The sequence below is a fragment of the Urocitellus parryii genome, chromosome 8 (genome assembly GCF_045843805.1).
Source record: "Urocitellus parryii isolate mUroPar1 chromosome 8, mUroPar1.hap1, whole genome shotgun sequence".
In the NCBI taxonomy this organism is placed as follows: domain Eukaryota; kingdom Metazoa; phylum Chordata; class Mammalia; order Rodentia; family Sciuridae; genus Urocitellus; species Urocitellus parryii.
This window is the reverse complement of record NC_135538.1, coordinates 36,211,555-36,233,083: the sequence shown is the minus strand read 5'-3', so window position 1 is coordinate 36,233,083 and position 21,529 is coordinate 36,211,555. Positions and strand designations below refer to the sequence as shown.

General features: G+C 37.9%; 1 protein-coding gene across 1 annotated transcript in view; it reads right to left on the bottom strand.

The window, feature by feature from the left end:
- Positions 1-9,736: 9,736 nt before the first annotated feature.
- The window catches only part of Mtcl3 (MTCL family member 3), a 36,274-nt gene continuing 24,481 nt past the window's right edge, over positions 9,737-21,529 (bottom strand). The window contains exons 4-6 of the mRNA XM_026380740.2: positions 15,394-15,465; positions 11,240-12,415; positions 9,737-9,847 (exon numbers count right to left, since the gene is read on the bottom strand). Of these exons, the coding sequence (XP_026236525.1) occupies positions 9,737-9,847; positions 11,240-12,415; positions 15,394-15,465 (1,359 nt within the window). The remainder of the gene's footprint in view (positions 9,848-11,239; positions 12,416-15,393; positions 15,466-21,529) is intronic.

Below are 21,529 nucleotides of genomic sequence, written 5' to 3'. Positions count from 1 at the left end.
ATGTATTATGTTACATATGAGCACTTTGGAGAGGGTGAAAGAGGTTATACTCACTGCATAAGTGTCACTAGCAGGTGTTTCCAGTCTTATAGAAGTTTAGAGCCAGAAAGAGCCTCTGAAATCATCTAGCTAACCTTCTCATTTTACAGCTGAGGGAAGAGGCCCTGATGTTAAGTCATCTGCTCAAGGTCACAAAGCCATTCACTGGGGATGCCAAGAATAGAATTCAGGTCTTCTCATTCCTGTTGGAGTGTCTTAAGGTTAGAATTCCAAGCAGTTCCAGAGAAGGGAATCCAACTGGGGGATAAAGGGTGTTGATGTGAGAGAAGAGTGAGAGATTGATTTTTGGATTTTTCAAATTTTAAATTCATTTCCTCATGCTCTTCTTCCCTGTTTTGATCTTAGTTGCTCTCTTTATATCAAAGAAGACATTTGGCATTTGTTTTTTAAGGATTGGCTAGCTTCACTTAGCATAATCTGCTCTAATGCCATCCATTTCCCTGCAAAATCCATGGAAAAGATTAACATTAAACAGAGACGAGTGGGGTGAGAGAAAGGGAGAGAGAAGGGAAACTGTATGGAAATGGAAGGAGACCCTCATTGTCACACAAAATTACATATAAGAGTTTGTGAGGGGAAAGGGGGGAAAAAACAAGGGAGAGAATTAAACCACAGCAGATGGGGTAGAGAGGGAAGATGAGAGGAAGGGGAGGGATAGGAAAGGTAGCAGAATACAACAGTCATTAATATGGTATTATGTAAAAATGTGGATGTGTAACCGATGTGATTCTGCAACTTTGTATTTGGGGTAAAAAATGGGAGTTCATAACCCACTTGAATCAAATGTATGGAAGATGATATGTCATGAGCTTTGTACTGTTTTGAACATCCAATAAAAAAAATTTAAATTCAGTTTTCTTTTATGTCCAGATGAGAGACATGATATTCTATCTTTCAGGTATGACATAAGAGTCATAAAGCAAAATATTTATTTTGTTAACTATTTAAAGAAACTTGTGTCCTTAGCGAATATAAAATACTGAGTCCAAATACAAAGACAGGAGGTTTTTTTTTTTTTTTTACTAATTACTAAGCTATTTTAACTTTTACTGGTTATTTTAACTTAGTAATTAAAAAAAATTTGGAGATAAACAAATCAACGTGGCCTTGAGCATGCCTGTACATATTTAATCTATAGTTTTCTGTTCATAGGATGATCCTGAAGCATTGGAGAGCAGTTACTTAATCTTTTTATGCTACAAATTTGGTTGTTCTAAGACTGGGTGGATTTTGACTTCTTACTTAGATAGCTTTTGAGTTGATTTTTCCTTTATCCTTAAACATATTTAACAGTTAAAGGGTGTGGTATTTTTATTTTCATTAAGAAGGAGATGAAAAAGATATTAAAAGTACTTTTTAAAAACAAAACTAATCCTTACTCATCTTAGAGACTATTAGATGACATATTTTAAGTAAATCAATCCTTCTAGGATAATATCTACCCTTTGGAATTTTTGAAGTACTTGTTTTAGCTTTTTCTTTATTATGACCAAAAGACCTAACAAGAACGATTAGTGGAGGACAAGTTCATTTGGGACTCATTCTTTCAGAGTCTTATTCCATAGACAGCTGACTTCATAGCTCAGGAGCCCAGGGAAGACAGAATGACAAGGGGCATGGTGGAGGAAAGTGGCTGAGGACATGGCAATAAGAAGCAAAGAGAGGACTCTGCCCATCAGTAATGAAATATAAACCCCGAGAGGCACACCCCTAAGGACCTCCTTCCTCCAGCTTCACCCTATTTGCCCACAGTTATCACCCAGTTAATCCCTATCAGTGGATTAATGCACTGGTTAGGTTAAAGCTCTCATAACCCGATCACTCCATCTCTAAGCTTTCTTCCATTGTCTCAAACATGAGCTTTGGGAGGACCCCTCCTATCTAAACCCCAACAGCACTTTGAGATACAGAATTTCAGTTGTTTATCAGAATTCTTGAATCTGAATTCTTGAATTAAACAATCTTTAATTCCTAAGGAAAAGTCTTGGGTACTTGAATCACATTCCCTTTAACAAATACTTGTGAGCACTAACTCTGTGCCAGGTTAGACCATGAGGATTTGAAGAATAAGACAAATCTTTGTCCTCAAAAATCTTGGTCAACTCTAAAGGTGACCTAAAATGAAAGCACAGCTGCATTCTAAGCAGCCTACTACCTTGAAATAAATACACAAATTTGGAGAGCCTTTCCCAGTGGTTCCTATATCATTCCACCAAGGGAATGACAGTTTAGCTTTCCTCTGATCCCCAGCTGCATGCTGCACTCCCTCAGAGATTTATATTTAAAGAAATACCCAAGTTGGAACTTCCCCCACTGTGAACTTTTTGAACCAAACCATCCAGTGGCAAGGTCCAAACTTTTGAATTTTTTCCTTCCAAATCTGGTCTATATTTTTTTTTTTGAGTTCCAGAATGACAGTTTTAACTATGTGTGAATAAAATAAGTATAATTTTATACTTCCAAGTCTTTGTTTTTGGATATAAAATTATGAGTGTAACACCCAGAGTGTTTATTCTCCTTGGAAGTTGCATATTTAGATTATTGTGTTTCAGCTAATGTTCTATTTTCCAATTACTGGATGTTTTCCCCAAGAATCATGGGATGCTGGCTCCTTCTATTCTGAGGACTGGTGACATGTCAACAGATACTTTAGCCAAACAGATCTGTCATGGGGCTTATATATAGGCATTTCCAGATGACAGAAAAATTCAAAAGAAACAGTCTGAACTATCTGTTCTTTTTAAGGACTTGCTCAAATTCTGAACAAAACAATAACATATTTGAGAAATGTGGGCTATTTAAAATTAGAGACAGACCTTGCTTACATTTTTCAAATTTATTTTTTTAACCTCTCATTAAATTATTTACAGATTCATGACTTGGGAGATGTTGATGACAATAAAATCAAAATAATAAAGGGACTCTTCTAAGGTTATCTCTTATTTAGTGACCAGAAAAGAACCTTGGGAATGCCTCTCAACCACAAGAGGGCCACCCTGAGTCACTTCTCTCTGCTAGAAAGTTCCAGCAATAAAGCATAGTTAAAAGAAGCCATTTAGTGAGTGTGATTTGAAGAGGATAGGAATTAATCTACAGAGAGTGATTAGCTCACCTATGTCTTCTATTGGAAATGTTAGTTATCACTACTGGATGATAACATTACATTTCCAGTAATTATCTACTAAAATGCTAGTAGTGATAGAAGGAATTGCTGGCTAGTTACACCCCAGCATAGAAAAGAATAGGTAGCACACAGAAGAAATGAGTCAATATAAGTAAGCTTTGAGCGGAGCTTGGTTAGGTTTTCTGTTTCATTTATGGGACATGGAGTTGGGAATAGGAGGAAAGATCCAAATGGGGAGACAACATGAGTGGGTGCTAGATTTCAAGTCCTTGGTGCTCAGGTGAGAACTGTGGCATCATTTGTGAGAAAGCTACAAAAAAGGATTAGGAGGTGGATACATAAAGGGAGGCCCAGAATCATACTTCAGTGTAGCCTAAGGTTCCTCCTCAATTGGAGGATTTCTGCAAAGTAAGTCAGACTCATTCCCTCATGGCCAAGGTTTCTCAGTAAGTCCGCATGAGCCTGCAATCATAATACCTTGATAGGCAGTTTCCCCATGAGCATCACAAAAATTCATAAAGGACAAGGGAACAGAACAGAGTGCAAAATGATGGTATCAAGCTATGGGACAGATATTCAAGGGCAAGAAATAAACAGTAGGTACTTAGCATAGCCCCCAAATGGGTGTGCCTGGCTCTTTCTATATTCTGCTGTTATTGATGTCATCAACATAATTGGCAAAAAATATTCCCACAAATTTTCTTTTTCTTATGCAACTATTTTGAATCCATTTACTTTATAAACTTATCAGCAACTTTAAACAAACAGCTACTTCTGGATCAACAGTATTCCTTCTAAAGTGAGTATAATCAGAGACATTAGTTGCCCCTCCTGGAGAGTTTTCTCACCTTTAGATTCATGAAGTCCAAGGCTGGGTCCAAGATCCCCACTCCCCTTCAACTACTTCCTTTGGGTTTCATCCCAGTGGTTTCTTCCACTAGGAGCCCCAGTAGATATGCATGCTATTTTAGGTAAAGATGTTAGGATTCTTAGGGGCCACCTCAACTTCAGAATGAATTAATTTTGGTAATTTTACGTGTTGAAACTCCCCCTCTGAAGTTCTAAATGATAGATATAGGCCCACACATTTTCTATTTAAAATATTTATCTCTCTTTTGTTTGTCTAGTAGTTAATGATAAAGAAAAGAAATGAAAGAGAAAGAATGTAAACAAAGAAAACAACAAAACACGGTAGACATTCGTGAAAAAGAAGGGAATTATAAATTATAAACTAAACTGAATTTTCTGACTTTAGGAAATAAAAGTCAATATAAACTCTTTTAATTTTTTATAAAGCTCTTAAATTCTCTTCCCTTATTAAATCATCTGAGGCAGGCAGGTAACCACATGGGCCTCTGTCTTCCCCTTATACTCTTTTTTAGGTTTGAATACATAAGTTAAGGCAAGCACTTAGGACATTAACTTAGCTAAATTTAAAAGTACAAGATGTTGGACATCTTACAAAGGAAAGACGTTTTTCAGTCTTCCATATCATGTATGCATTTCATTTGTCAATACAGACAATATGGGGAGCTCAACTCTAAACATCCACAGGAGGGTACAGAAAATAAACACAAAAAGCTCATTTTTTTGATTCAATAATTTCTAGAGCTCCATCTCTGAAGAATTCAAGATATTAAAACTCTTCAAATAGTCAAGAAATTACAGCATTTCTGAATAATTTGGAATACTTTACCACTGTGTTAAATAGTAGGTGTTCTTTAGGACAATACAGTCTGGTTGAACAGTGAGCTGTGTAAGATGGGTTATCTGGGGGCATATCCTTATTCATAAAGAGGTGTTACATTTGCTGCTCATATTCTTTGTTCAAGTGAGCTATAGCAGTACTTTACTCAAAAGGTATTCCTTGAAGTGTCTACAAAATTATCCACCATTTTCACTAGGACAGCACAGGCTAGAACTGCCAGTGAATAGAGAAAACACACCTTCAAGCAGAGAAGGCATGGGCAAAATGTACTAATTAATGAAGTTAACAGAAAGCAGCTTTAGAGACTTTGATTTTTATATACTTTCAGAATGGCCAATGTGAAAAACAAGCACCACTGCTTCTCCCTCTTCCAATATAGCAATACAAAATTACAGTTTTAGAAGCATATGGGATGTTACCACACTTCTTACTATAATTACAGAGATTTTTCTACCATGCTGAGACCATAAACCATTCTTACCAAGTTCCCCCTGAAATTTCACTTTTAGGTTGCTGAGAATAACAGGACACATTCAGGAAATGTTTAGTTTCATTCATCAAAATGTATGTGAAATCACTTCATCTACCAAAAACCAAATCAAAATTGCAAACAGAATTGAAAACTATTTTTCATTAGACCTAAGTGGTATACAACTAGAACTTAAACAGTTATGTCTTCATGGATAATGTTTTTGAATGGTACCAAACTCCATTAGTTCTAATAGTCAATAGCTAATTAATTAAAAAGTTATTTTTTCTCACATCCTAATACAATCTACCACAACTTTCTGTTTAACCTCTACATTCAATTAAGGCATGTGACCCGTAGCACAGCTCTACCAGAAAAGATTGGGCTGTCAGCAGATGAGAATGTAGCTACAAATACTGCACAGATATTTGGACTTAAGGCTAAGCTACCAAGTTGATATTCCAAACTTTGCTGGCATCTGATTAAATAACCATTTCTCATCCTACCATCCAAATTAAAGTGAAGAATGGGGTGAACACAAGCCAATACATATTCCATGCTCAGCACTGAATTTTCCTTTGTTTTATGAGTTTTGAGTCATTTTACGCTTAAAAATAGCCAATTGAATTCCTTTTTTTCTTAAATCTAGGCTAAATTAACAAAGACACTCCTTTCTAGGCCCAAGAATGTGCCACGCAAGGGAATTTTCTACAATAAGTTTGCTTGCTTGAGTTTATTTTCAGTGGGATGCTTAAATATCTCAGCTTTAAAAGTGTAAATAACATATCCCCTTTCTCAATAACTGGGGGACACTTTTTTTTTTTTTAATGAACAGAGAAGTTTTTTTTTTTTTTTTTCAGCACTAGCTCAATACAACAAAGATAATGCAAACTACAGCCTCAGAGGGGAGGGGAAGGAGATGCTGGGGACTCTCTTTCAGAGATCTCTGTTAACTACCTAAGTCTAGCTTCTGTGGTATAAGAGAGTGGTGCACCCTAGATATGGGTGCCGATAGAAGAGCTCACAATTTCAGGGAGAAGATAGCCAGGTAAAAGGTCACTGGGCCCCTGCATGTTCCTTGAGATATAGATAGGTCTGAATGCCCTGATCCTGGATGCATTTAGTCTGAGGGATGTATGTATGTACATACATACAAGCTGGCTGTGCAGTGGGTGGGCAGAGTTGAAAAGAGCTTTTCTAGAATTCAACAGAATAGTAAAGCTTCCTCACTTAAATCAGAGGACATGGCAGAGGGATCACAAAAGCAGAATTTGTGAACAGTCAAGTTAGTTCTGTTTTAGCCTACTTTCCCCTAACCAGTATCTTATAAGGGTTCTATATATACATTCAAGGTATGGATGGGATTCAAGATTCTTATGAAATTCTTCTATAAAATCAACGCCTTAGGAATTCATAAGTAAAATTAACACTCTTGTTGTCAAGATGGTCATAGTTACTAAAAAAGAAATCTAAAGATGAGTGTGGTGTTTTTCTTTTTTTTAATATTTATTTTTTAGAAGCAGTTGAATACAATATCTTTATTTTATTTATTTTTGTGTGGTGCTGAGGATTGAACCCAGGTCTTCACACATGCTAGACAGGCGCCCTACAGCTAAGCCACAACCCCAGCCCTGAGCCTGGTGTTTTTCATTAGCTCAGACACCTCTCTTTCCTTATTCAGGTCACAAATTATTACTGAGGTATTTGTACCACCCTTGTATATATTTTCAGAGTCCTCTAGGAAGGCCTAGGGAGTTTATTATAATGGAATATTAGATCATCATGGGTCACCATGAGGACTTAATTCAGTTTGCACATATGCTTATATCTCTGAAGGAACATGACCCTGCACTCACACTCTTCATCTTGGTTCTCCTTTCTGTTACATTTGATTACTATTTCTATACTTTGATTTTGTTGGATTCAGACTCTACTGAATGACTGGAACTTTAAGATCTACTCCAACCCAGACAACTGATAATCCTGTATCCTAGTATCACATTATTGTAACCTTAGTTATGGCCATATAGAATGTGTATATATATTTTAGATATCTCAAATGTCTAAAGCAGTGGTTCTAGGAAATTTTTTTAAAAAAATACAAAAGCCTAGATTTATATATTCAGTTTTAATTATCATAGGGTTGGTCCCCAATTCTAAATGCATCCCAGGAACTCTGATGTGCAGCTAGGATTGAAAACTATTTTGTATACATTTAAGTCTTGTTTCTTTGACAAAAGAATCTAGAATCCCAAAGCCAAAAATTTCTTAAAGCCACAGAGAGTAGTAAATTGGCAAGATGCTTCTAAAGTGAACAAGGGCATGGCACACCAGGTTTCCTATATAGCTGATGTTAGCAATGTGGGCAAAAGAATAACTTGTGATATGGAATTATAGGAAGCTTGAAGTTATGACCCTTTCTCTTTAAATTCTAGAGAACTTCAAGTCATTGTCACCACCTGCCACATTTCCATACATTTCAAAATTTTCCATAGGTAGCTGAGAACCACTACCTGCCTGGAGGTGTCTGGTTCTAAATGCCATAAACATTCCAGAAAAAATTCAGCCTCCAAATGTTTACTTTCTGTTCCTTTAAATAGGTACCTGGAGACTTATTTTTAAAAAAACACCAGATTTTGGTTATTAAGGAGGTTATTATCCTTGAGATGCAACTATAAAAATTAAACACTTGAATATTAAGAGTTTAATCAAACTGAACTTATCTCATTTAATTTCTTTTTAAACTCTTAGACCTTTGAATCTCTAGGATGAAAAGCCAGAAGTATGAATTGTTAGGTTCCAACTGTCGATTAACCACTCTTCAATTCCAATCTTTCTTTTTCATATCCCCCCAAATCAAACCAAACCAAACCAAACCTAAAATAAAATAAAACACAAAGCAAAAAAAAAAAAATCCTCTAAACTAAGACAAATGGTATGGAAAGTAGAATAGGTATTTTAAATTGAACTTTCAGACAGTTGTTGGTTTTTAAAAAAGTTAACATTGAAAGGGAAATAGATCTCTCTGGGGAGGAGGCTATAAATGAAATCACAGTCTTTTGTAAGTTAAATTCCTGGGATTCAAATGGTCATTACCAATATCCTGTGGCAGAGCAAAGTTTTTCCATACATTATTCTCTTTGTGGATGCCAAGACTCTTCACTTTATCTTAGATTTTCACATCCACTAACCACCCATGAGTATTTACATGTATATACCTTCAACAAGTGCTGGAATTTCTGAATCTTGAGTGGCACTGGTGCATTCCAGGTTTCCACTGGGTAAGCTACCAAAAAGATGGACCAAATAGGAACTTGGGATACACACAGTGTACCAGTCTACTTCAGGTATGAGGAGACAGGGGGATACTCAGATTCCCCAAAGTAAGTTTGTATGTAGAGAGCAACTCCCACTGGAACTATGCTTCTGGCCTTGAATTGTGGTTTAATGGAATTCTAGAGAATGTATTTTTTTCCGTGCTTGAAATATTTCACATACCATATTTCTAGCATATTTCCTACTCTGAAGGCAGTTCTATGTGGCAATCTGTTATAAAGGATAAGACTCCAGGCAATAAGCTCAATTAGTAATATGTGGCTCCAGGTATAGTAAGTTAAGGCAGACACATTGGCTTGGTGAGAAACTGATCAAATATAACAGGATGGGGAGAATTATTCTCTTCATGAACTAAGTCCTAAAACACCTTCATGCTTTCAAACACATCTCTCCAGACAGAACATGTCAGCTTTACAATGCATTACTTAGTTTCCATGAGGGTCACATTTTATTTATTCACCATATTTTTCACAGATATTTATTGCAGGTCGAAATTATCTTGTCATTCTGATGCAACTCACAATGTATTTTATTAACCTATAATTTATAGAAGTGACTATAAAATCTAATAAATGATTATAAAACCTATAATTTATAGAAATCACTATAAAATCTATTATAAAATACTTTATAAATCGGCATGATTTTTGGAACAAAATCCAACTTATGAATGTTCAGCTTTGAATTATCATGATAGTCAACTACTAAGAGATTATCTTGTCAATTACCTGTCAATAATTATCTGTACAAATATAAAGAGCAAAAATCAAGATGTAAAAGAATGAAGCAAAAACTAAGATGACTGACACCCCCCAAAAAGTCAAATTTACTTTCTTACCTGAAATATTTTGTGTTTGGCCTTCTTATTGAATTGGGAAGAGGTAAGATGAGCTGTGTCTTTTTACAGAAATAAGCAGTCTTCAGTGTTTTTACAGCATTGGTTACTACAGAAACTAGACTTCTTTTACTTCTTGTCTTGAAGGATGAACAAAATAAAACAAACTGAAAATACTACAATGAATGGTAAATGATGAAAGATTTACAGTACAAAAAACAGTGTAAAAAGGAAGACAAGTTTAAATATTGTTGTGTAAGACAGCGATGAAAATAATACAAGAATGAGAATAAGTAAAATGATAGGCTGGAACATCTGGGAAGGTAAATGCAAAGACAAAGAGAAGAGTTAATTAATAATAATTTTAAAAACTTTCATTCATATTAACTAATTAAGGAATTCATTCAACTTAAAATAAGGAATTCTCCCATAAACCTATATTTACAAAATCTAAAGCCATAATTATACACAATGCTTTTTCTTGATTTACTTCTACTTTTTTCTAAGGATATAATGGGGAAAAAAATCACATGCTCTCAATACTAAAAATCTACAACAAGGAAACTAAAAACTAAGTATTTGATAAAATAAATAGAAAAAAAAGTAAGCTTTAACTTTTCAAAATCCAACAAATTTCATCATAAAACATTTTTTTTCTTTCATGGCAAAGCACAGCAACATGCAAGATAAATAAGCAATGGGGTTGAAATTAGCTAGCTGCAACTAACAGGCAGTTAATCTCTGTCATGCTTATGTGCGTAAACTAATTTTTAAATATAAAATGTCTTGCGGTCTAAAAAGCCATGCATGCTGTTGTTCTTCCATGGGTTCTCCAGTGGATACAGGACACTGGGCTTGCCATAGGGGACAGCACTACCTTTTTTGTTTCACAAATTTTCTTTTATGTGGTTAACTTTGACAAAATGCATTGGTCTTTCAGTGGCCACCATACCTGGCCAAAGCAGCTCAGTCCAATTCATCCGGTGTGCCTCTACAAATCAGGATGGAGGAAAAATGCTGGTTTTCCCTGTTCTGGAATAGTTGTTACTATTTTTCTGAGTTAGTTTTGCCTTAAAGCTATGGTGTAATACAACCGTATTGGTCCTGGGATTCTCCATTATAGAACTGGCAATGATTGTCTCTAGAAATAATCATGTAACATCAACTGATAGTACAGGGGTGGCATCTATTTGTCCCTTTTGGTAGGTCTCTAGGCCAAGATGGGTCTCCTTACCACTGGTAGTTCTCCATCAATTGTTTTTGTTCAGAAACTTTTTTTAAAAAAATCTTAAACTCAATTTGAAACTTGACTCAAAAACCTGAAATTGACATTTGAAGATTCCTATTGAGGATCTTCTTGTCACACAGTAAAGTAATATTGAAAAATGCTGACCTTCTAAAATAATATATATTAAAAATCCTTGAATCTTTACCCCAAAACTTGAGTGTGATGGTGTTAAAATTTTCCTTTAAATGAAACAGGGGAAAGAGTTACCAAGTTGATTGGGATACAGAAATCTCAGGCCTGAATCAGGAGCACAGTGTGAAAAAAGAAGAGGCCCGTGGGCCATCAAACCCATTAGACTCTGAGCTAGGACTTCCTTAAGGTGGGGTCTGGTGTTCAGGCCGTGGAGACCACCCACGAGGGACCACAGCTCCAAGGGCCAGCCTTGCCATCGCCATGGCTCGCAATAGGCAGAACTGTACCTGACTCACGGATATGGGCTCCTCGGCGCCAAGGTCGTCCGCGGACTTGGGCACCTCCAGGCGGTCGATGAAGGTCTGCAGCTCCTTGCGAAAGGCCTTCATCTGCGCGTTGATGCGGTAGAGCAGCTCATGCTCCCGGATGCGGCTGCCGTCGTCCTCCTCATCCATCAGTCCGAACAGGTCCCCGTTGGTCACATAGATGCGCGCCTCGGTGATGATGGTGCTTGTGTCGGCGATGAGCCGGTCGATGGTCTTGCCCAGGCGTTCGGCCTCAGAACGGATGTCCTTCATCTGCTGCCTGTCGGAGAAGCTCTTGGGCCAGGGACCTGGCGCAGGGTAGAAGGAGCGGGTGGGCGTGAGGCAGCGGATGTTCCGCACCTCCTCCGAGTCGCTCTCGCCACCGATGGGCCCTTCCCGCTTGCGGTGCGGTGGCCGCGAGTCATCGTCGCTCTCTTTCTTGCCCGCGTCGCTCTCAGCGTCGCTGTCGCGGGGGCTGCCACGGATGCCCAAGTGCGAGGCCAGGTCGTAGCGCTGCATGTTGGACATGAGCACGCGGTTCTCATACTGTAGCTGCATGACCTTGCCGCTGAGCTCGTTGATCTGCAGGCGTGCAGCCTTCAGCTCCTCCTGCAGGGCCTCCGTCTTGGCGCTGTCATGGTGTCGGGCACTGTCGTGGCTTCCAGACTTGTACTTGTACTTATTCAGTTCCGCAGTTATGCGCTTGTTCTGCTCCTCCAAGTCTGCCACGTTCCTCCGCAGCAGCTCCGTTTCGTCCTCCACCAGCTGCAGGTGCTGCCGCAACTCAGAAAGAGATTCACTCTGTTCCCTCATGAGAGGGTTGGACGACCCATTGAAGTCATCGCCCCTGAGGTCGTCCAGTTCAGCCTTCAGGCCTCTGTTCTCCACCTCCAGTTCAACGATTTTCCTGCCCAGGATGTTGGCCTCTTCCTCCACCAACCTCAGCCTAAGCTTGAGCTCCGCCTCCCTGGTACTAGGAGGACCCCCAGCTTCTCCTTTGGGTAAGGGACTGTCCAGATCTCCATAAAATGATCTGTACTTCTGCAGCTCATGTTCGAATCTGTCCTTTTCTTTATCGATCTTGGCCATTTTCTTTCTCATCAAAGCAGCTTCTTCTTTAACGAACTGCAGCTGGCATTTCAGATCTTCATTGTCCTCCTCATTTAGGGAAAAGAGGGAAAAGGATAAAAGATCATTTTTATGTAAATAAAGAAAACAAGAAAGGACACCTGCAAAAACAATTTTTTTTTTTTTTTGTAAATAAGACTTAATGGCACATAGAAGTAGATGCTGTGTGTTTTCTCCAAACCATTTACATTCTTTGTCCAGGGAAAGATTAGGATACTATTAGATCCTAGAAACACAAAGAAAGGAATATAAAACAAAACAAAACAAAAAGCTGGTCATCACTATTCGGAGATCATTATGTTGTAATGGCACACAATTGTTTGGTGGTCATTTAAGAATGTTCTTTTTGTTTATTTTTTATATGGTTGAATTTCCTTAACTGTAATAAATATGAAACCTATTTACGCTAAAGAACATAGTAAGTACGCACCTACTCACTTGCATTTATTAGGCAACTACTTTGATTCAGATACTGTAAAGTTCTTTACAAATAAGACCAATTTTATTACTCAAAATAAATTTCTTAGGTAGGCATTAAGATTCCTGGTTTAAAGATGTCTAGGGAGTTGTTCAAGGTTAAACAGCTAACAAGTGGGAAAGAAGATGAATTTTGAATTCAGTTGTTTGAAATTAGGGGTCATGATCACTCTGCCTTGCAGAAAACAATCTTTCCACCATCGTGATTTAAAGAATTATTTTAAAGTCAACTTCAGGGAAAAGTCTGACACCCGAAAGGTCCCTCCAAGGAGAATAGTGATGACCATTTACATCATTTTTAAAATAGGGTGCACTGCCACGAGTCTGAAATGGATAGAGTTGGTTCTACCTGTTGAAAGGATAATGCACTAGACCCTGTATAAAGTCCTCTCACACATTCTTATGACAACTATCAAAGCCTTGTCATTTAACTAAACTGAATAGTACTAAAGTAGAAATGGAAATCCACTTTTTCTGAGTTTTTGCAGAAGTGCATTATTATATATAAAAATGTTTCCCAAGGTTAATTGCCTAAAATTCTTCCAAATATGTACTCTGGGCTGTTTAACTTCTGTGGGCTTTGGTTTCCTTATTTTATACGTTTTATTTATTTACTTACTTATTTATTTGCAATGTTGGAGATCAAACCCAAGGTCTTGTACATGCTAGGCAAGCGCTCTACCACTGAGCTATCCCTCAGTCCTTCTCATTTTAAAGTGGGAATAAAAATGCCTTCCTTCCCAAGCACTCAGAGGCCCCTGTGTTTTGAGCTATATTCTGGTAAAGAACTAGAGGAAGATGAGGAGAAAAACGAGGTGCTTCCAGAGATGCTCAGTAAGTATGGCCAGACTCTTTGAGATGGAAGAGAAGGTGAACAGGGCACAGGTCTCCCACCGTCCTGTCTGCTAATGGGAGTGTAAAGTGGTAGGAGCTGCTGATCTGAAAGCCTGAATACCACATTCCTTCTGTCACTATATCTCCATGTCTGCCTCTTGTATAGAGGATTCCTAAGCCAGCAGAGCACAAGTTAGTAAGCATAAGCACAGTCTATATTCAGACTGATTAAAAAAAAAAAAAACATATTCCTTGCACTGCACATGCTGACTCTAGAAAAGAAGCACAAAAGAAAAATAGGATGAGGGGGCAAAATTAAAGAAAGCAGATGTATTGGTTTGTCTACTTTCCTTTACAAGGAGTTTAGGGGAAAGGATGGATCCACAGAGAGAAGAGGTGATGAAAGAACATCACCAGGGCATAGAGGAGGAAAAGAGGGTAAGCCACATAGAGCTTTGAAAAGAGAATCCATTTCAGAGGGGAGAGAATCTGTAAGAGAATGCCTTGAGATCAAGGACACATAACCAAGGTTAAGATCACATCAGCAGAGGAACCAATGGAAACTCTGAAGCTCTGAGCTTGGGTATCTTCAAGAAGAGAGGAGGGAGCTGGGCATGGTGGTGCATACCTGTAATTCCAGAGACTCAAGAGCTGAGGCAGGAGCATCTCAAGTTTGAGGCTAGTCTCAGCAACTTATCGAGACCCTATCTCAAAATGAAAAATAAAAAGGGTTGGGGATATAGTTCAGTGGTAAAGCATCCCCTGGGTTCAATCCCCAGTACTGGGGATGGGGGAAAATAGAAAGAGAAAAGGTGAGAGAGAGAGAGAGAGGTCGGGGGAGGGAGAGAGAAGAGCAGAGAAAAAGAGGAAAAGGGAAAATAATATATATGTAATGGTCATGCTTTAAAAAATGGATCAGATCAACTTTTACAATACCACTTTAAAGTTCTCTAATGAGAAAACACATTGTAATGTTTTTTTTTTAAATACAGACATTAGTGCTATATATCCCAATTTACATGTTTAAAGTCAATATCCAGCTAAGTGTTTTTGGAGACCATAATGTCACTTCTGTCCCCAATATTTCCTATTCTGTTTTAAAATCTTCTTCATCATCACCTGCTCACCTTGGAAGCAGAGCTAGTCTTTACTGTGGCTGTGTTTCTAAAGTTCTTAACAAGCCCATAATGAGAACACCTTTTTTATTTTATTTTTATTCCTTTGTTTCCTTTCCTTTTGCTTCTCCTATCATTGGTTTAGAGAATTACTTCCTTCTTAGGTTCTCTAAAGACATCATAAGCCTCTCTCTTCCTTCTACCATCCTTTCCTACAGCACTGCATTTTTACTCTCCTGTTACTATAGGAACAGCCATTCCATTGGCCTTATTAATTATGAAAGAAAGAGATTAGCACCCTGCATACAGCTCTCAAATTCAGTAGCACATAAAAGACTAATGATACGTTGCTGTGTGCTTACAATGTAAAAGCAGTTATAATGGAGTTCTTACTGATGTTTTCTGAGCAAATGTATTGAATACTTTATGCCACCTGTGTCCACAGCTACATAACTGATATGCATAATGTGACTATGTTTTGCATAAGTCTACTTTGCCATTATGCCGATTTAAAAATATAGCTTATTACTATATACATTTACAGTTGCTTCATATGCAAGTTGAAATTTTATTTCCACATACCTCTGTGGGAGTCTGTTGAGCCTTTTTTTCAGATTTTGGCAAATCTTTGCTTCCTCTTCTTTTTAAGGATAACTGAAACAAAGCATGAATATGTTTAGTTTGGTAAACTATAATTTTTTAGTTAAACTAAAATCTTAATTCATTTTATTTTAAATGTTCTAATCTCATATGACAAAACCAAGACAAAAAGTTCAATCAATAACTATACAAGGAGAAAAAGTATCCAAAACAGATAGAGTAAGATATAGTTTTACTTTAAACTGAGATAAAGAAAACAGTAGAATGTACCTGGCAATTATCTGATTAATTTGATAAATATAGGAAGCTTACTGTAAAAATGCAGAAAAGAACTCAATTCAAAAATGTAGTTCAATGAGTCAATATGCTATATTGTTCTAATGAAGGCAAATGCTTGTTAATATTCCACATCACTAAAGAAAATTAAAGGGAGATTAAGTTATTATTTCCAGTGCTGGAGTTAAGTTGAAACAACCTTGCAAAGACAAATTTTCAGTGCATTTATGTAGGATTTAAAGACTCACATTCTTCACTCGACACACATCTATGCAAACAAGCATGAAACATACACATGTAATGTAATAGGGAGTGATATGGATGTGGTGAAATAAGAGGGCATGTTCCATCTTAGGGAGTAGGTGGACTGGAGCAGCTCCAGGATACAGGAATGTGAACTTTCTCAGGAAAATCTGGGAATTTTCATTGCTATGTAAAAATCTCCTACATTTTACTATCAGGTCCTAATTAAAATTCAACCAAGCACTAATAGGATACTAACTAGTCCCAAACTGTTTCATGGACCAGCAACAAATAATCTTTGATGCTCAGTTCTGTTTCTCACACCAATACAGCAAGTGCTGGTAAATGCCATGCATTAGGCTCTGTGAAGCAGAGACTTTTCCTTAGTGTAGTGTCACCTCCATTAGAATAATAATGCTTGCCACTTGGAAGACTGTAGAAACATACTTGCTGAACTAATGAGTAATATCAACTATGAAGTTCTGAAGTTAAAAAGAAGGATGACAGAAGTGGAGACTGACAGTAAAAGCAGAAATGGCTTCTCAGAATGGGAGACTTCATGAATTTGTAAAGAACTGAAATTATAATTCTTTACATGTCAATGTCTAACCCATGTCCACCATTAAATGAAGGAATATTGTTTTGATAAGTTTTTTTTTTTTTTGACGAAAAGACCAAGAAGAACAAATTTAGAAGAGGAAACGTTTATTTGGGGGCTCCCAGTGACAGAGGTCTTAAGACAGCTGGCTTCATTTCTTGGGGCCCGAGGAGAGGCAGAACATCATGGCAGAAGAGTGTGGCCGAGGAAAGCAGCTGGGGACATGGCATGCAGGAAGCAGAGAGAAACAGACTCCATCCACCAGGGACAAAATATATATCCCAAAGGCACAATCCCAATCATCTACCTCCTCCAGCTCCATCCTACCTGCTTTTGGTTACCACTTAGTTAATCCCTATCAGGGGATCAATTCACTGATTTGGTTAAGGCTCTCAAAACACAATCATTTCACCTCTAAACCTTCTTGAATTGTCTCACACATGAGCTTTTGGGGGACATCTAATATGGAAACCATAATACATACTTAGGCACAGATGGCAGGGAGAATAAGATATTGTTGCAACTGTTTTTATTCAGTATGCAGTGAAAGGACCCAGAGATAAGCAGTCTATGTGGTTATTCATTCTAGTTCTTTCCAGAAAGATGTTCTCTATGTTGCTTGTATAATATTTTTTTTAATAAATGAAACTTATCATATCTGAAAGTGATTTATGAATCAAATAGCAAAAACAATCCCAAGAATACTAAGAATATATTGAGCTGAAGAGGGAACCTGGAACACTCTAGGTAGTCTACTTATAAGAAACACTAAATTCATCTTACTAAATATTTTTAAGGGCTTTGATATTGAATTCATTTCATTATATGTGTATTTAGTAACAATTAATGCACTTCATAAGGTGCCTATGCCACAACAATAATAAAATGACATCTCAGTTCTCTTGGGGTTTCCAGATTCCTCAATATGGTCTGTTCAGTCTGCAACTCACTACTGTGGGACAAAAACAATGATAACATAAAGATGATAATTACTGGCATTGATTGAGCATTAATTCATGTCAAACACTTTACATACATTATCTTGACTAATTTTTAAAACAACCCTTTAAACTCCCTTTGCAGATGGTTAACCTAAACCTAATAAAGGTAGATAAATTATCTAAAGCAGGGGTTCTCAAAATGTGATCACCAGAAAGCATCATAATGTCAAAGTTGTTGGAAAAGACTTACCCCAGTGATCTATGACTTAAACCCTGTCAGTGATTCTGATGCCAATGTTCCCATTGTCTAAAGTTACTGCTTGCTAAATAGCAGAATCAGACCTTCACCCAAGTCCTTCTGATCTCTAGAGATCAGAGGAGAAAGGCTTAATCCAGTCTGGGGTTGAAGACAGTTGGGTAACAAGTCATGATTTTCAGAATGAAGTAACAGCTTCATCTCAAATGTGGTAGATAAGTGGTAATGAAAGAGATAAAAGAAAAGGAACACAATATTTTGTGGAAAAAAGAAAAAAGAAGGAAGAGAATGAGGAGAAGAGAAAAAGAGGAGGAAGAAGAGCAGGAGGAAGAGGAGAAGGAGGAGGAGAAGGAAGAAGAAGAAGGAGGAGGGGAAAGAAAATCTAGCACACAAAGAAAATCCAGTATAATTGAGACTTGCTGGTGTCAAAGGTCAAATTTTGAGGACATAAAATAAAGTTTGGATTTTATCTCATGCAACTGAATAACTGTTCTAAGGCTAACTAGGAGCAGTGATGGGTTTTAAACAAGGACCATCACAGACTGACATTGTTAAGATGACCAGAGGTGGTGGTGCACACCTATAATTCCAGCCATTCAAGAGGCTGAGGTAGTAGGATCACAAGCTCAAGGTCAGCCTCAGCAGATTAATAAGACCCTTAGTAACTCAGGGAGACCCTGTCTGAAAATAAAAAGGACTGAGGATGTAGCTCAATGGTAAAGCACTCCTGTTTCAATCTCCAGTACCCGAAACAACAACAACAAACAAAAAACCCAAAGATGAAGGTAGAAGTCCAGAAGATCATGAGAGAAAGGAATGACATTCAAGGGTTATGAGGGAAAGTACGATCAATTTCTGGGAACTTCGTCTTTGGTCATTGTGTTTCATCCACTCCACAGACATGTTGAGTTTCTGGCATAAACATGTACTGGAAGGTCAACCAATGCGACTAAGAAATATCTTACTCTCTCACTAAAGAGCTAACTATACGTGAAGACTAAAAAGGAGGAGGCACAATTAACTAAGAGCGACAATTAAACAACAAACAAAAGACTAAGAGAATAATGGGAGAAGTGAGGATTCCAGACTCAGGAAATCAGGGAAAATTATTCAAGAGGGCTGCTGCTGGAAGGACGTGTAAAATTTCAACAGACACAAAACTGAGTAAATAACAGCAGGAAAGATAAGGAGGAATGAGTGTGACTAAGAGATGCACCAACTTCTGAAGATAAGTAAAGAAGATAGAACCACTGTAGAGATGGGGGTAGAAGAAGATGCTGGAAAGACTGAGGTCAGCTTTGTGGGACTGAGAGATTTAGAGTTTAGCCTGTAGGCAATGTTAAAATGAGAACTCTGAATTAATACAGGAGGAATACTGCATTCTTTCCTAAGAGGTATTTTCTTCTTTACTTTTATTTAAGTACCATTCAAGTTGGGTGTTAAACTTGAATGAAGCTCTGAAAAGAGGTTTCCCTTGAATAAAGGTGCATTGTCTTAAGGTGTCTCAAGGACTGCTAAGGCCTCTAAGTGTCACATTCAAATTTCTAATAAATATTTAATCATCTTTTATTATTCCAATAAGTTTTTATTGACTTTCTGACTTCTATGAAACAAAGTTGTGAGATTTATAAGGTTAGAGAAAGAAAGTCTGAACAATCCCTTTCCTATAAGGAAAAAATTGTCATTTCCGCTGTTACCATCCTGCCTGACCTTTATCTTCTACATCTAGTGACCTCTAGGAGGGGAACATGTGGGAGGCTAGAACAAATCTCAGATTTTCATGCTTCTTGGCAAACCAGGCACTTCAAATGGTGATCCAGAAAAATGTGTTGAAAACATTTCTTGTCCCTTTCTTAATTCTTCACATTCCCAGCCTCAGATTATCCAAAAGAGAAGGCTGTTCTTTTTAGCAATGAGAAGGCCAGGAATTAGAGAGTTTTGACAATAATTATGTTTGCACAGCAATTACATAAAATGGATGGTTTGTGTTCTAAAAATGTTTTCAGATTGCCTTTCAATTGAAATCTGGTGCACTTACTAATAGGTAGCATTTTTAAGTCTTTAGTAATTAAACCTACCTAAAATGCTACCAAAAGGTATGTATATATGGACATGTATGACATGTGTATGTGCATAAAATCAGATTGATCCATTTGTATGGTGATTAAATCAAGAAGAATAGCTTATATTTAATATCTAGGACTTAAATATGTGCCATGACTTGGCTGAGTACTTTATTCATTTAATCTGAACACAGCCTTATGAGTTAGACATCATATTCTGAAGTACACAAAGGACAAAGAAGAAATCACCCAACTAGTAAGTGATTGAACCAGAACCCAGTTTCAGAACTCTGGCTCTGACAGCTACATTACGTTGTGGTTCCAAGGGGAGAACATTGTAAACTAGCAGACAGGGTTTTATTATTTCCGAGCATATCCTTTTCTATGCTCTCTGGGCATGGCCAAAGGTTGGGACACTAATTGACATATTCTACACATGTGTAACATGTCTTTGTATTTTCAACATAGGAGCCAGCAGAGGTGACATACAAACTTACTGCTTCTCATAGACAATTTGTCACATTAAGAGGGAGGCCCAGGGATATCTGACTGAAGGTTGGAGGAAAACTTAAAGACAGAGGACTCTGTCTCCACCAGGTCCAGGAGGGGCTCTATTCCCTGATATCTTTCTCCTTTCCTTCAGTTACATTCTTGACACTTAACCCAGAGAGACTGGTAGAGACAGGACTGGTGAAGAGGCCTAGAGACCTTGCACAGGAACACACTGTCCGCTCTCATCCTAGAAGAGAGACAGGATTCCAAACTTTATACTAAGCCATGCCTCAGAGGGCCACAGGGGAATGTAGGTGAGAGGGAGACAGATGCCAGGGTAATTAGGCCATGCCATTCTCTTCCACAAAATCTCCTAGTGGTTTTCCATTTTGCTCAGTTAGAGCCGTGCTTAACTAAGACAGCAGATGTTGATTCTGCAGTGTATTTATTCTAATAACATCCTAAAAAGACTTGATCAGTCTTTTCAAAACATATTCTGGGGCTGGGGGCACAGTTTCTAAAGCTCTCCCAGTGAGAGAGTGGTTGGCTCTGTGAACCACTATCCTGCTCTGCAGTAGACCCACCCGCATTTCAAGCAAGCACTCAACCTCACCACCCTCACTCTCTTCCTGGCTTTCTTTCCTCTATTTGAACTGGACATCCTTGCAGTTACTCAAAGATGTCAAGCACAGTCCAGATTTGGGGCCTGTGAGCTACAGTTACCTTTGCCTGTAACATTCTTTCTCCCCTCATATACTCTCGGGACCCACTTGTACCCTTGCTTCAGGGACCTAAAACTGGAGACTAGGTCAGACTACTTTGCATAAAACAACACACACCTCCTCCATTCTCTTCCACCGCAAGTTCTCTGTCTCCCTAATCCTGCTGTATTTTTCTCCATAGTTCTCACCATCTGAACTGGGCTTGTTTCGTGCTTTCCTCCTCACTCTGAAATACAAGCTCCACAAGAACAGGCTCCCGGCACTGATCTCTGTCATAACCTCTGCTCTTGGAGATATATGTGGCACAAAGTGGGTACTCATTCAATGTCATTTCCTTCAGCCTTATTTTGTATATAGGCTTGTTTTGGAGGCATTGCAAGGAGTTGGCAAATGATTAAAACAAAGAAAAACCCACAAACAAAAAGGTCCACTTTAAAATTTCCATTTGAAGCTGAAAAAGTATAAATGTCTCATTCAACTGTTTCAACAACAAGAACAACAACAAAAAAACTAAAGGACAAAAATGT